Genomic DNA, 17415 nt, shown 5'->3' with positions numbered 1-17415 from the left:
TAAAGGCAAAAAGCAAGGGGAGTTGATTTTATTTTCATAGAAATAATTAAGGCGCTGGACCAGCATTTTCAAAAGTAGATATTCATAAAGCAATAACTAAGCTATGATGAGGCTTTCAACACAGAATACACCACAAAGCACATTAAACTTACATTGCACATTTCTCTGACTATAGCTTTTTCTGTCTCACTAAGGTCATGTTCATACTCTTTACCCTGTTGACGATCTATAGTTTCCTGAACATCCAAGACCTGGATTTGTTGAAAAAGAAAAGCAAATTTCACATGGAAAAAAAAAAAACTTGTTAGTTATAGAATAAAACCATCAAAGGAGCTCCACTTTGTAAAACCTTTAGTTTTTTTTCCATGTCTGCATATCAGAGTGGACACATATGTGCCAAAATCATTTAAAAGAGCTCATTGTTAGGAAACCAATCTGGAATCAATTCTACTTGATTTCAAATGGTCATTAACAGCAATCTATTGCATCACTAAGAGTCTATTGAATGTATTAATGTCTAAAATAATTAGATGCATTTAGTTAATTGGGTCTTTAAGATAACCTGTGCCATTGGTTTAGAGAGTCAATAATTCTTGCTCCATTGTAAAAATGAACAATATAGTTAATTATACACCAAACGGCCCAAATGATATGGAGACATGGCCTGTAGAAAGGGCGACTAAAAAGATGACAGTGACGGTGAAACTGGTCAGAATTCAGCAATATGTACATAAGAACTTTTGTTATCATTAACACCACTGACCTCACAGTTCTTGCCTGGACATTCTCAGTGGCTCGGAAAGGAATGTGGAGACAGTTCTTTGACATTAGCAATGAGAAACACTGACTCCTTACGGTGAGAATATTGAGCAATACTTTAAATATTTTTCATTAGAGCAAGGTATAGAGGGATGACATGCTTTTAAACAATTTTAGATCCCATTTCTCTAAATTACTGCTAAATAGATTGAAAGTAATATTCCTTTAAAATGTAAAGTTTCCATGTCAGTACTTTCTATAGTAGAAAGCTTAGACCTTGAGAGTGTGTTATTTTCCTGTCTGCTTATAAACCAAAGCATTGATGTAGCATTAAAAAATAATGCTTTTCCTAGAAGTTCCTATAGACTCCACCCTGATATTGCTAAACTCCTCATTCTGTTGTCCTCATGGTCAATGTTAGTGACACCCCACCTAAAGGTGTCATCTGAGAATTAACAGCAATGAACAGTTGAGCCAAAATAAATGACTTAAGCATGAAGTAGAACCTTCATGTCAAATTCATATATAGGAAGACTATACTGATATTTACCAGAGTTCAATCCTGCTATAAATAGCCTACTTCTCAAACTGCTCTCTGGTTAACTCAACACTTCTAGCCATTGTCACTGTGTAGATAATACTTCGTCAGCGTAGGATATAATAGCAGTGAATGAAAGCCTCACCCTTTTACTCGACTCAGAGTCAGTTCACATTCTCAGTGAATCTCCACAGGAAACTTAAAGGAACTCTTGGAACAAGCTCACTTACTTACAAATTCAATTTATAATGCACCTCAGAGAAGTGTATATCAAATCAGTGAATTCCTACTAAATGAAATGACGCTCCAATTAATAGTTATCATGAATTTTAAAACAAGAAAAATGAGGTGTTATTTTAGTGAGCTAATTTCTCACACTGGCTTCAAACACTTCACCCAAACATGACCAGAGTCATTAAATACTAGAGGATTTTTTTTTGGAATCTATCAGAAGAAACTGAGTGATTGTTCTATTGATTCCTATGAGAACAGAAAAAAATCAGATGTTACAAATCTGCTCTAGATTGGTGGCTTTTAAAAACAGAACACCTTGAGGGACTACATTTGTTTTTACACTGAGGTAGCCTTAAGAGGCACTTCCCCCAGACTGCGCGCGCATTTCTGTTTCAGACGCAGTTCACTCGTGGAAGTAAACACATTCCGTATTTAAGAGCCTCCAGTTATCCAATAAAGGTACTTCAGTTGCTCACTATTACCCATCTGCCAAGTGAGGACACTTACGTGTTCTGATTATAACATAATATCTTCCTCTCTGGAGAGAAAATTTTATATGCAAATTAGAGAATGAATTCAGAGAAAGCTGAAGTGCTCTTCCTTGCCTGCCTCTTCCTTTTAGGCCATACAAACACAGCTGAATTGAGAAATTTAGGAAAGACTGCAGTGCGACCCAGTATGCCGATCTGATTCAAACTCGCTTGCCATTTAATACGGCAACAGGCCAAGTGAGCGTTCAGCTTGAAATGTAGGACAATGCATTGCTTTGGGAGTATGTGCATACACTAACACTACAGGACTGAAGCCACTCTCTCATTTTTTTTTCATTTCTAAAATTCTTTTGGGGTTTATACTAAAGTAACCGCTCATTTAACATGCTGTTCATGCTAAGCTGCAGTCAAAGGCTGTAGCAGACGGCAGGTGTTTTTGAATGGCTAAACCAGCACCCACGTGACGGAGGGCAGCACTGCACGTTCCAGTGTACCCTCCATGAATTGCTCTCAGTTGCTCACTTTGGGAGTTATCCCAACCAAGACAGGAAATGCCAAATGCATTGCCACCAGCCACAACAGCATGGTTCTGCTGCCTTCCCTCACCCGCAGTTGAGTCTTGGGAAAAGCAAATTTATTTACTGTAATCTCAGTGGCAGCAAAGTATAACAAGGGAGCTAAATCTGTTAAAGCTGAATCATCCAAATCAAATAAATATTTTGAAGTTCTCATCTACTTATTTGCTTTATGCATGGCAGGGAAAGTGTGGCCCACTCCAAAAGAATGAATTTTCAGTCTATTAATGAATCATTCTGAATTCAAATCAATGTTAGAAAAATTGTGAAACCCATGTGGCAGGCAGAGGACTGAAGCACTTCACCTACTTCATGGCTCAGAGAGTTTCATCAAGGCTACATGTCAGGATCATAGATAAGTTGAAGGTCAGTGTTTTATACTTGGAAACTGATAAAACTTCAAGGAACTGTCTCAGTTTTAAGATGATTTTTATTGCCTGCATCTGTTTCTACTCTTAAATATTTGCATTATTTATTATTTTTACTTCTGGTACTTACTATTAATAATACTTATTGGAAAGCTCATCATTGGTAAAGAAAATTAAATAAATTTTAGCCAAGTCAGTTTTGAAGTCATTGCAGAATTTGAAGTAAAAGCCAAAAATAAAATAGCTTTATGAGCAAGACCATATATCTATTATTCTATAAAGGAACTTCAACTAGAGTTTAAAAACCTAATTTCTATTTAGTGGGGAATGGAGTAAGTTTTTGTTTCAATACTTTCTTTTAGTAAGTTGCTCAATGTATTTCGATTGCATGAAGAAAGAAAAAGATGGGATCCTTCTTTACTTTGGCCAGCTGTTAACTCCCTATATTTAAAGACATCCACGCTACAGACATTGCACATAAATACCTGCGACAATATTTTACACATATGAATATATACATGCACATCAGACTTCAACTAGATGCAGGTAATGAATCACATTACTCAAAACAAAATGGTAACAGTAGAGATTCAACCATAAGTACTCAAACCCATTGTTATTTGAAAAAATTAAAATCATACTTCAAAAATTAAGATAAAGTTACACCATCGGGGGTCAAAAATAAAGTATATATGGTTAAAACAAGACTGTGAGGACTACTAGACTATAGCAAACAAACCACAACACAACTGAGTTTCTTGATAAATGGTTGTACACAGTTGGTTACCTTAAGAGAATGTACCACGGGTTCAGGCTGCTGAGAAGGTGTGGTATGTCCACTGAAGCTAGCTGGAGAGGTGGGTGAACTGTTATTCCCATCAGCCCCTGATGACAACCTAAAAGAACCCTTAGTAGAAAATCAACAACTTTGTTATTAAAACAAAGGTCGTTTATAACTGTATAGACGTCATTCAATTTCACTGCCAAAATAGAATTAGCCATTTAGTTAAATTTTTTCCAAGTCTGTCCTACAATACTGTCAACCTATTAATTGGAATACACTTGCTGCTTGACCAGCAAGAAAAGTTCACCAAGAACCCTCCCTATGCATGTCCAGATGTCATTTCTGATTTACCAAGGAGAGCAGTGCCCCCTAAGGAATGGCCATGAAACATTTCAAGAATGATTTTTCAAACTTAAAGATAAGAGTAGGGAATTTGTGAGTTACTCCACAGCTGAGTTAAACATGCTCATTCAGCAAGACAAATGCCATATTCCATATGTCTCAGAAAATGCAGGCACATCACATTCCTGCATTGGAGAAACTCTTATAAAGTACTTCTTTGAGGGAAGACCTAGAGTGGAACATATTCCAAAGAGATTTAACCGAATTCAGTATTTTCTTTAAGAAAAAAAATCTTATTTTCTGGTCTTTTTTGAAATGAAAAACAAAACAGATCAGAAAGTACATTCATGCAGTTTAGTGACTCTGCACCTGAGCTGGTGAGAAATCAGAACCTGGCATGATTACTCTTGACCTGTGAGAGTCACAGTCACCCAAACAGGAAATGGGGAAAAAGTAAAAATAAAAACTACCTTTCCTAGAGATTGCTTGGAGAAAGAATAAGGAATCAGAAAGTAAAAGAGCAGCAGTGACCTACCCTCCCACAAAAAGCAGTCCGCTGGGAATTTCCACACCTGTTTCTACGGTGATCGTTACAACCAGGGGGCCTGAGAGATTTTAATTTCTGCCCATCAGCAAACCTACAGATGTTTTTCATGCCTAATAGACTAATAATGGCTCCATTTATCTTGATCCTTAGAAGGAGCATGACGTGTGGATTCATAAAGGGAAGAGACAACTGTGGTTTTGGACATTTATTTTCCAGCATCTGTAGGAGAGCTTCGACGTTGTGCATTTTCGGGATGGGAAAGAGAAGCTGAGTGCAGCAATACTTTTGGGTAGGGGTTTTATGCAAACGGTGCTACTTTTTTAAAAAGTGACAATTTCCATTGATTTTTACTAAAATGATTATGCAGTAATTTGGAATATCTTCTCTCTTCCCTTGTTGCTGTCATTTCTCATGTCCTTCAAGGTATTCTTGCCACAGCACGAGCCAGTGGAAGCCATGTGCGTATCCTTGCTCAAAGAGTTATGGAAACAAACCAGGCCCTGTCCCCCCCTCACTACCATCCATGAAAAATGACATTTAGGTGACCTCTCAGCTTCTGTCCTCCATGGCTACTAATGACCAAATTAATAGCCCCAACCTCCCCCCACCCTAGGGAAAAACTATTTATAAGATTTGTTTCCCTGTATTTGTAATTCAGAGCAAATCAGACATAATAGCACAAGACAGAAACAATAAAAGGGGAACTATCTGAAGTCAGTTGATTGGGCACACCCTCCCTCCAACCCCACCACCAAATTTTGGATGGCCTCTTCCTCTGTAGAGAGCAAATGTTTCCAAAACAAAGGAATTACAAAGGAAGTTCTTCCCTGCAGAGCTCTAGTCCTGTTCGGTTCTCTTTCCCTGCTATTATTATCCTTCTGAACTCCTATGAAAAGGCCTCTGAGGTCGTGCAGAGTTCACTTCAACCCTCTCATTTAGGACCCACCAGTGCAGTTTTGGTAATCTGATTCAGCAGGCAATAATCCCTCCCCCTCTGGGCTACCCTCCTTGGATACTTCTTTTCAAACCCATCCCTGCCCAGCCCAGTTTCAAAGGTGCCCCTCCCAGACCTGGTAAATGGAAGACATATCAATCCCAGTCTGCATCTGCTTGGGAATGGGGCTTGTATATTTCAGGGCATTTTGGTTTAAGAAAATTTCTAAAATCAATGATAAGTGGCTTCCCTAAACCAAATCCTCTGGACAATTTATCATTGTTTAAATTTAAGGGGAGTCATGTTCTACCCTAATCTGTTCAGAAAAGAAATATTCATTTATTAAGTTTCCTTAGAATAATAATAATAGAAAAATCATAAAGGTTGCACTAGGAAATACATAGTGGGGGAAATTTATCATTGAGGGATTAAAGTTTATTTCATATTCACTTCCTGAGCCACGGACTAATAATCACAGGGAGGATCGAGATTCATGGTTTATGTAGTTTTTGTGGAGGTACAAAGGTAGCCAACTGCCTAGTAAAGGGGTACACCAACAGGTGCTGAACAGTTTCTAGATTGTAAAAGGGGGAAGCACCTCCTTCTAACACATCTCACTTAGTTACTATACAAGTTTACATTTCTACGTGCTTAGCAGAATCAGAGAATTATCTAGGTTCAATCAATACATACTCTCTGTTGACTAGTATGTTATCACTGCAGTATTTTTAAAAATGTGCTACTGAGTGAAACAAATTATTTAAAAGTCTCTTGAAGTTTATTTCAATAAGATTAAGCCCATTTATTCAAATTGTAACTTGGCTTCTTCGGGTGACAAGGAATTTAAAAAGGGGAAAATCATAGTGAATTTGGAAATGTGACTCCCAAGTTCGGAGTGGCTTGTTTTCAAGTTGCGGGTAATCACACAGTGCATCACTATCTCTTGGGTCAGTGTCAATTTGAAAGGGCAAGGAATAATTTTCTGGCCGGGTCAAGAGACGTCTGGTGGTGTCTGACAATTCATTTGCATGGCCATTGACCTCTTAATCTGCTTTTCATGAAAGGTGCAGGCTACCTTTGTTCTTCTCCAGTGTTTGGGGTAACTCAGCTTTCACCCTCAGGTTCAGGGAAAAAAAAAAAAGACTAGAGATGACTCTTTAGGAGATGAAAGACTCTACTCCAATTTCCCTCCCCAGATTTGGACACACAGCAACTTTCTTTTCATGTCTACAGACTTGTTTTCTACCCCCCCCAGTATAACTTTTCCTCTAGCAGCAGAAGTCATCTGGTTACGCACAAGCAAACGCAGCTGACTCATCTTCACTCACCGGGAGAGTGGGCAGGCATCGTCCTATTCCTCGGCACCCTTGCCACCACTGCAAGACCCGCCGGGCTCTGGGCCCCCAGCCTTTCTCCATATTTGAGCTGTTTCTAGTTGGAGGTTGCCTTCTATTCTGGGTGGCCTTATATTTGGAACAATATAGTACAATCACTCAGAAAAATACTGTTTCCCAAGTCTCAAGAAAGCAGAACAAGAAGCTTAATGAAATGAGCCACAATGACCACAATGGCAAGCTGTAACATGCACCGCAACTAGGGAAAAAATAAGATAAAAACAAATAGAACTCTGTGTATTGGAGCTAATACTGATTTTTTAACATAAATTTTGGGCAAAGCTGTAACTAATTCTAAACTATGCAAAAGTGGTAGATGATAATGCTAAAGTTAAAGAAAAACTTAGACAACTTTATTTTGTGGATTTTACTTCTGAGAAATAGAGAAGTACTGTAAGTCTTCCAAGTATTTAAAGCAGTATAACTTCCGAACTTAACCGAGATTATTTGAAATGCATCTGGGAGCACAATCCCCTTTTGGTAAGAAACACAAGTTGAGCAGATACATTCAGTGGCACTCAAAAACTGATGCTGATTCAATTTCTCAGCAAAATATCTGCACATTTAAAACATACAGGCTGGGCCAAAGCAGGTTTACAGTTGTTCATATGGAAAATAATACAATAATTAATAAATACTACAAGGACAAATTGCTTCATGTGCTCACATCTGTAAATCTATTTTTGCCCTACACTGTATGTACGAGCTAATGTGTCATAATAAGTGTTTTACATCAGACATATACACAGTTATCAAAATGTCTATTAATCAAGTTAACCCCCAAATTTCTGAACCAGCTAGAACTAGAGATATCACATAACTAAACTAAAATGAAAATACAAGACAATTTTCCTGAAATTTCAGTTTTCCCATGAAAAACTGTAATTCTGTTAAAATGATCAGAACCAAAATGAACTTAATTTGAGCATAATTTCCTCTTCCTGCCAACTTTTACTACCACTTTCAACTAAGAATGCTATGTCCTAAGGAATACCAAGAATTTTAAAAATATAATATGAAAAATTCACAAAATAGGCTCAAGTGTCTACATATTTAATTTTATGAGACAAAAAATGAGAACACAATATTTTAGTTCTCATCGACCCATTTCCCTAGAAATATGTGCCCGACTGAGAATATTAATGGTCTAATTTTCACTGTTCCCTAACTTCCGGAGGCTGAATTAATAAAGAAAATGTCTAAAGTGAAGTAAAAATGAGGAGCAGTGACAATCAGCAGTTGTTACTCACAAAACTCCATTCTGAATCTACAAAATCAGTACCAGTTATCTGTGAAATATAATCACATATTCTTCACATAGAACAGAGAAAATTATATATTTGCACTTGGACCATAATGATCATTTTGTCAAGGTAACACTGATTTGAACATTGTTTTTTTTGTCATCATTTCACATATCAGTGTCTAATTTATTTCCACCATGAAAATAATTATATCTAGTAATTTATGACCAATGACATAAAATTGACCTCTCCCCCAATCATCATAGTTCTATTTCTGACATTATCTATGAGTAATGCATTTTTTTTTACAAGTGAGTTCTCACTTCAGGATTTGGTTCTCTCCATGACTTCCCACACCTCTCAGATCTACATTTTTCAGATTCAGCAACTGCGCAAACCATAAGAATCCCTACTGTCATTCTTCCTTAATGTGTAGTGAGATTAAATCTCAATACCTCTCCATTGTAAAGAAATTTATCATATCCATGAAATCTAAGGTAATACCTATGACCATTTAGAAGTGACTAGAAAGAGCAGCCATTTAGTTACTATGTAGACAACATACAATATTTCCCCACTTTCAAAAAGCACATAAAATATGAAAGAATAGGTATGCTTTTTCAGGATCTTGTAAACGGTTCTTTTTAAACATTTGTATAGATCATACAGTATTAATCTGATAAGAGGGGGCAATATACACAGGCCAGATTTTTGGGAAAGAACAAATTACTTGTGATATAAACCTTTTAAAGGAAAAGGTACTCTTTTAGAATCAGGCTTAATGACTTCTACTCATGTTGGCAATATGTTTTGTTTGTTTTTTAATCCTGGTCTTGGAAAAGCATATTGGAGCAGCCATCATTTTTGACCTTCAAGTAAACTATAGCTGAATGGTATTTATATACTAACGAAGGGTTAGCTCTTTGCTAGCTCTACAAATGTCAATCATACTATTTTCTATAGACAGCTTCTACAGAAAAAACAAAACCAAAAACCACACACACACACACACACACACACACACTAAGCCTCCAGTGACTCGATGCTGGAATTGTTGCTGGAAACTTTGAAGCTCAATATGGTAGAAACCCAGAGTCTGGCCATCAATTGGGAGAAGGCCTCCAAAGAACCTTAAGAAAGTCACTTTCTATTTTCTGAGTAATACTATTTTCGCTTAGATTTGTTTTCTGCAATTTTTCAAAATTCGATGTTTATGAAAAAGAATGCCTGAATAACCCTATCATTCCGATAGAAATCTGAGTACTCATTAAATACTCAGGTAAATAATGTAATCCACAAATTATTGTAGATATCAGGACAGTCCCTCCTAAATGCCAAAAACAAAGTAATCCTCTGCATCAAGACTGGGGGGTGGGGGGTGGTGGTAAATTACAGATTACTTACCAGGAGGTAAGTAATCATAAAACTCCTGAATCCTGAATTCTAATGCTATAAGCACCAGCCTGGATTAGGAAACAAAGTCCCTTCATAACAGTGAAGAAGATAAATATATTGGTTCTGCTATCCCTCTTGTCACATCATATCTGGAAAATCTTCCATGAAAAGTGAGATTTAGGACATTTTACAGTATTGTCTTGAAAATAACTGACTTCTTAAAAATTAAGAAAAAATGAAGCCATTCATTTTTAAGAGATCATCTAAACAAAAAGAAAATATTTTGCTTATAGTCTCACAGAAAAAAATACAATTCACAATGTGAATTTTAAGAGAACTGGCAGGATGAAGCTATTGTAAATAAGTTGTCTTCTTGCTATTTATGGTTATATTTTATTTATTGCTATTTTAGTACCATTATTTTAATTAACACTTTGGAATTTTCCATTCTTTTGCCTTATAGACGTACATATTTAAAAATCTTTATCTGGAATAACAAAATACTGTTTTTGTATTTTATTACATGAAATACAGGCTTCCTGTTTGTTCTTATTGACTTGAGAAACACTGATTTGTTGTTCTAATTATTGCATCCATTGGTTGATCCTTACATGTGCCCTGACGGGGGATCCAACCCATAATCCTAGAGTATCTGGACAGTTCTCTAACCCACTGCGCTACCTGTCCAGGGACAGGCTTCCTGTTTAGATATAGATCAGACATAGAGCACTTGTAAAGAAACTTTAGAGCTCAGCCCTCTTATCTGTTATAGGAAGCCAACTATGGAAGTCTGAAAATTGATCGGCTAAAATGGTTTCCTGTTAGTTAAAGATGTTTAATTTTTTATAAGTCCTGAAGGTAGGTCAAACTATCATACCTCATCAGAACACAAACCTAGTTTAAGAGAGAGGATGAATTCAGTCTTTCCTTATTAAAAGGCAAGAGCAGATGGTTTATTTAATCTCATCAGGAAAATAATATTTTGTTCAATTTTACCAGTCTGCCTTCTGACATTTTGCAGACCTGCAGTGCCACACAAATCAAAGCTCAGATTAGAAGTGACTTTAAAGGTCACCTTGACAAACTTCTCCCAAAAGATTCCTATGAATGGGCTTAGTGATGCTAAGAGACTCTGCTTTGCTGTAACAGAGAATATTTAGTTCACGGTATTCAAAGAAAAGTTTCCTTTTTATTTAAATAAAGTGAAGAATCTATTCAGTACTAAGTTAGAACATTACTTACCTAAATTTATAGATATTCATTTATTATTCACATAAATATTTGCTAAGCACCTATCAGAGATAATATCCCATGCTTTGTGAAGCATGTATCTATTCCAATGTTTGTTGAGAGAGAAGCACAGTAAGTTCAGCTCATGAGTCTACGGACACAGTGCCTAGGTTCAGATTTTTGATCTGATATTTAGCAATGGCATGACCTCTCTGTACCTCAGTTTCCTCACCTATAAAATGGGGGTAATAATGAGGCAATAACACCTCACTCTATGAGCTTGGTTACTTATATGAAAAGAGCTCTTAAAATAGTTCCTGGCTCACACAAAACACTCTATAACAGCTATTTGCAACCTTTTTCATCTCGTGGCACACAAAAACTCATTACTAAAATTCTGCAGCACACCCCAAATATATATATTTTTTGCCATTCTGACAAAAAATAATTGGCATAATTTTGATCCATTCACACTGGATGGCTATTGTTGTGTTGGCTGCTGTCATTTTTTAATTTGACAGGCTACGGGAAAAGAGGTCAGCGCCTTGATTAAATAGTCAGGTGTTGCATATTTGGAAAATTCTTGTGGCCCACCCGTGCGTCCCTTGCAGCACATTGGTTGGAAATCACTGCTCTATAAGTATTTGCTATCGTCGTAAATGTTTTTGCTTTGCTTGTCAACCCATTTGATAACTTGTTTGTCAATTTCTTTTCAGATATTTATTATGTGGAGCAGTTCTTAACTCGGGGTGATTTGGCCCTCCAGGGGGGACATTCGGCAGAAAGGTCTGCAGATATTTTTAGCTGTCAGCACCGTGCAGTTTCTATGGGCATTTGGTGGGTAGAGAGGCCAAGGATGCTGCCGCACATCTGCCGGCGCACAGGACAGTCCACGCCACAAAGAATTATCCAGCCCCAGATGTCAACTGCACTGGAATTGAGAAAGCCTAATTTAAAGGAAGAGCTATTTTGAAAAACCGAAAAGCAACATTTCTGTTGACAGCTCCATCGCAGACTTTGCGAATGAGGACAAATCGCCTGCATGATTTGGAGCTTGTAATAATTTTAAAGAAAACTCTCTAAGCTTCAGCCCTCAAGTGGTCCAAGTATAAAGAAGCCCATATTTCCACCCCTGAATAGGAAATTACTCTTTCTAACAAGAGGAAAAGAATTAAAAATATCCAAAGCATCCTGCTGCAACAATGCTAGCAGAATCAGAATACAAAATGGGCCGGTACGGGGCAGTGGCCCAAAGAACAAATTGCTCTCCGAGTGGAGAGGCACAGCACACCGCAGCACCTTGAAAACCGAGACACCCATCCCACAGAGAATACAACTGGCAGAAGATGGTTTGTGGAAATTGCAGAAGAAAATAAAGCTTTCTTAGCAACACAACAGGTAAAGAGTCTGCACTTAACTTTAGGCAGACACACTAGGAAAGCATAAAATTGCCAGGAAAGAGAAATGAGGGCCCTGGCACATGAAGCAACAGCCCAGGGCAGGTGAGAGCATTGTGTGACACGCACAGGCAAATCAAAAAGACAGAAATCTGGATCTGAACAGCGACCATTGTCTCCTCCGCACTTGGCTCAGGGTTGTGTGGTCTGTTTACATGCTTGTCTCCTCAGTAGCTGGAGGACTCCTGCTACTCCAGAGCATGTTGTAGTCATAACAGCTCTCAATTACTAAGCTCCTCATACATGTGAGGACTCTCCTAAGTGCTGTCAATTAAACGATTATGAAGACTAGCTAATATGAACTCCCCCTACATGTTAATATCTATCCAGACTAAGAGTTAGCCTGGTGCTATTCCCAGTAATTTGCACTATATAATGATTTTTTGTTTGTTTGGGCCCTGAAGGTCTCCTTCTGTCCTGTCTACTCATCTTGTAGCTCCTGGGGCTGCAAGGAGAGCCAGGAAATCCTGGGCAAGATCAGGATGGTCGGAATGGCCCAGGGGCCTCGGGAGGACCAGAAGTGTGTTAGTGTTAATGACTGATCCAGAACATCTGGTGCACACCATCAGCACTGTGCTCCTTTGCCTTTCTCCACTCCAGGCACATAACCGTGGCGGCAACAGTTACATCAAATTCGCATCTACAATAATACCTCAAGGACTTTGAGACTTTGGCCCTATAGCCTAAGGAATTTGTTGAAAATTAGTGACAGCTCACTTTGAAATGCTCTAGGAGTCATGCTGTCAATGAAATATAGTAGGGCTCCAGGTCAATACAGTTATTTCATCAAGAGAACAGCCTATTTCCTGTTCTTTCTTCCCTCTGGGTTCAGGTTCCAGTGAGACTTCTCTGGACCTTGTGCTAATTTGTCCCATACTAGTGTGATCCAGGATGTCACTCTCTCAATTCTGGTTCCTTATTAATTCATACTCACATTCTCTCTCTCTCCTCCTGGAATAGGTATCTAGAAACTTGCTTCCCGCATGGCTCTGCAGATGAATAAGTCATGATCGTGTGAACTTTACTTTTCATTATTTAACATATAGGTTTAACTACCTTGACCACTTTCCTTACGGGAGCTGACAACACTTTCTCATAGCTCAGTGTTAAGCCCTATCACATTTTATAGTACTATTAAATATATATTGTGGGGCTCCTTGAGTTCATTGCACTTGACTTTTATTATCTCTGTAATCATGATGACCAGCACCCTATCTGTCCCAGCAACATAACAATTGCTCGACAAACTTGATATATTAATGGATTATCATAATCAATGTGTGAGACTAGGACTTTTCCTCTAGCATCTCAAAAATAGTTGTATAAATGCTTTACTTGTGTGCCTGTGTACTTAGCAATTAGCAGGTACTCAACTATTTGTCCAGTAACTAAAGCACACTGCTAGAGTGCTAAAATGGCCTGAAATAAGTGAACCTGACATTTTTGAGTTGATTCATATTTGACAAGTCTATGTAATGTAAACATAGACTAAATTCCCACCCCTGTTTTCCCTCACTAATTACTATTATTCTAGCAAAATAAATCTATCTGGGAAATCTTGAATCATTTCCATATATTTCTAGCACTACAGTGATGCTCAAGTATGTTAAAACAGTCATTGAAATGAACACTAGGGATTATAGCAGACCAAAAGTACAAATGGAATTTAACAATGGGTAAGCTGATTCTCATCAAAATCATTATGTAATGGCAAACATCAAGTGGTGAACATGAAAAAATAAACTCATCCAAAGATATTATCCTTGACATTAAGCATAGGCCAATCTATGCATATATCAGTGTTCCCAGCTAAGGAAACTGGAAGGTAGTATTTATTCTCTCACCCCTCGTTCATTCTGCCAAATAATGGCTAAGATTGAGGTCCATGGAGTCACAGGAAAGGCAGTAAGGAGCTTAAATTTGGAGAACCTGGGTTTAGACAGTTGTCTTGTTAGGGAAACAGAAGTAGTTCAGAGAGACATGAGCCTAGAGTGTGAGGGAGATGAGTAGCCAAACTGAGGGGAAAGGTGGGAGTCAGAGCAGAGACCCTTCTACACCATAGGAAGGCTTTGAAATTAACTCTGTACTGAAGTACGAGCTGTGACAAGACCTGAGTTGTGTTTTATAGATCACTCCAGTAACGTGGAGAATAATTTGGGTGGGACAAGAATAGCTGGGATGAAATCCAGTTAGGGTATTAACAAAGAAGTTCAAGTGAAAACTGATTACTCATTGCCTCCACTGGACAACAGCAGAAGGAATGAAAAGGATATTGATGGGTTAAAAGACACAGCCCTACGAGCCTTAATGTTTATGTGAATGTAGGTAGTGAGGTTGAAGAGGAACCCGGAATGGCTCCCAGCTTTCTGGCGGGGTACCAGCTAAACAGTCAGGCCATTCACCAGGACAGGAAGTGCCAGGAAAAGTAATACATCTAACTCACCAGATTTTAAAATCAAGAACAAAGAAGTAATTAACAATTCACGAAGCCCCACATCATCTTTCTCACAGATACCCATACAAATGGGTCTCTTCTAACATGTGAAATAAAAGTTTGCAAAAATTGTAATGATTTTAACTTCATGCCATGAAGAACATATCTGATCAAACAATATAACGTTCTTGGAGGAAAGTAATTTTGAAATATCTGTGACTGCACGTAAAACTTGAAGATATGTACAGTTCCCAGAAAAAAAAGACATGAAAGTAATTATAGAGATTAGCCTTTTTACAAGAATTAGAGAGGGCAAACCCCAGGAAGGAAAGAATATCTTGAAAGGGCTAAGACAGCAAATACCCTGTATATCTCTGTAGCCAGAATGACAGCAGACAAAGAAGAACAACGAAGGCCTGGTACCAAATAGCTGTGAAACAGAAGGTAGGAAATGTGGACAATTCGATTTATGCACATTCTGCTTCCAGGTAGTAAGTTTATGTGCTTAATTCTTGTCTTCTATTAACCATACAACTCCCAGTGAGAAACACTGAAATTTGTAAGGGAAAAAAATGACAACAATCAAATTTACATTCAGTAGTAAAAGTTGACCACGTATGTGAATACTTTTATTTGAACACATTTAGGTCTTGGGCTTATTAAAAAAAATGGGAATGAAGGGACTTGAGTAGGACTGAGAGTCAGGGCACAGAACTGAACTGCTGGTGCTGATGCAAAAGCCAAGAAGTCCTGCTGATCAGCACTGCATTCAGATGGCACAGCAGAGCCGATTAATGCTGGCATTAAATACCGCGACACTCCCCCAGAGCTGAGCAAAAGACATGTATCTAGCCAGAGCCCTAGGGACTAAACAGCTATTTAAGATAAATACAAACACTTGCCGAGTGGACTAAGAAATGCTACATGGTGAGGTGGTGTTTGCTGCCCTGGCTTTAGCAAAAGGAAGGGTCTTCAGTCTCATCAAACAGTCTTCCAGTACACAAAGCTCCAGCACAGAATAGGAAGGTCAAGGTAAGAGAGAGTTGCACAGAGACAGAGTCACCTTCATTCAAGGGCCGCTACCTCTCTAGGAGGCTTGTTAATAATACAAGTTAAGTATAGCTGCTTGCTAGACTGCACTTCTACCTAGGTCATTGGTCGGAAGCTCTATCTTGGAGCATTCACTATAACCTTGCACTTAAAGCTTTATAAAAGCACAAGTGGCCAAAATGATCCAGGCAGTGTAGCTTCTGCACATGTGGTCACAAGAAAATCACCACCGGGAGGAACGAGGTCTTCATTAGTGAGAACACTGTCAGACTCGCAAGAAAGCATCGTGAAAGCATGAGCTCATTTTCACAAACGACTCTTACTAGGAAGAAAGAAAACAAGTGATTTAAAAACATTTACTTGTGCCCTACCCCCTAACATAAATGATTTATGATGGAAAACAAGATTTTTGGATTCAAACTTACATATGCTCATTTAGGTAAATAATGTTCATAAAGGTAAGTCTGGGACCCATCAGAGAATTAAAACAGTAACACATAAAACAGTGTTGCATAATTAGTACAGGAAATACAATCAAAGATCATCCAGAAAACCTGAGAAACTACAAATGTAAAATGGGCCTCATTCTCCCCCTTGGCACCACACTCCTCTCTCCTTCGCTGGCTTTATGTTTGAGAGTGTCACAGGGCACAGCCCACAACCTCTTCTTTTCCTCAGCACGCTACAGGAAGTCCTAATTCAGCCCCATAGTGACTTATCCTTCCCAATTTTTATCTCCAACCCTGACTTCTGCCCTGAGTTCCAGATGCATACACCTAACCCTGTATGTGGCAGCTCCTTGGAGGTGCCCAACATCTCAAATTTCGCATGCCCAAAGCAGCTTGATTCCCTGCACCTCCTAGTCTGCTCCTCTCAGTCTTCCTCATTTTAGTGAACAGCAACACCAATCATATAATTGCTTAGATCAAAATCCAATGGGTCATCCTCGACTCTTTCTAGAGCCGCCACGCTGAACCACCCTGGATGCCACTCACTGCAGTCTACGTGAAAAGTGCCGTAGTGCGCAACCTGTGAGTTGATACGGGGTCTCTTTCCCTCATATTCACATCTGCTCTGTCACACAGCACTCTCGGCTCTGGTTCAAAATATATTGTGAATCCAATCCCTCTCCTCACCATCTGCACCCTACCACTAAATTCAAGCAACTGTCTGTGCTCTTAGATTACCAGGCTAGCTCCCTAACGAGTGTCCCTATGTCTACTCTCTCCCTGCCTCTGTCCCCTTTACCCAACATCGACAGTGACCTTTTAAAAATGGTAATAGATGCCATCACAACCTTGCTCAATTCCTCCAATGGCCACCCACCAATTCAGACCCAAAGCCAAAGAGTTGACCTTGTCAACAAAGCTACAGGCTCTGTTCCCTGCCTGTCTCTCTGACTTCACCTCCTGTCGCTCTCCTTCTCACTCACTGTTCCAGCCATACTAGCCTTCTTGCTCCTGTTTCCTCAAACATGACTAGTTTATTCCTGCACAAGGCTTTGTCCTTGCTGTTCTTGCTTCCTGTAATACTCCTTTCTAGCCATATTCTTCCCTTCCTTCAGGTCCCTTCAAATGTCACTTCCTCAGTGGGCCTTTCTAATTCCATGTAATACCTGTCACTCCAGTCACTCTCCAAT

At 38.7% G+C, this 17415-nt stretch overlaps 1 protein-coding gene across 5 annotated transcripts in view; it reads right to left on the bottom strand.

Moving 5' to 3' along the window:
- CCDC85A (coiled-coil domain containing 85A) overlaps nucleotides 1–17415 on the bottom strand; it is a 166455-nt gene that overhangs the window by 5746 nt on the left and 143294 nt on the right. Inside the window, exons 4-5 of one of the 5 annotated variants that reach the window (XM_024553052.4) lie at nucleotides 3753–3872; nucleotides 153–251 (exon numbers count right to left, since the gene is read on the bottom strand). The exons of 3 other annotated variants lie outside the window; for them this stretch is intronic. In XM_024553052.4, coding sequence (XP_024408820.2) covers nucleotides 153–251; nucleotides 3753–3872 — 219 coding nt within the window. The remainder of the gene's footprint in view (nucleotides 1–152; nucleotides 252–3752; nucleotides 3873–17415) is intronic. One more of the 5 variants, XM_024553053.4, reaches the window with a different exon arrangement.

The sequence above is a fragment of the Desmodus rotundus genome, chromosome 5 (genome assembly GCF_022682495.2).
Source record: "Desmodus rotundus isolate HL8 chromosome 5, HLdesRot8A.1, whole genome shotgun sequence".
Classification (NCBI taxonomy): Eukaryota; Metazoa; Chordata; class Mammalia; order Chiroptera; family Phyllostomidae; genus Desmodus; species Desmodus rotundus.
Note: the sequence above shows the minus strand (reverse complement) of the source record. Positions and strands in the feature narration are given on the sequence as shown.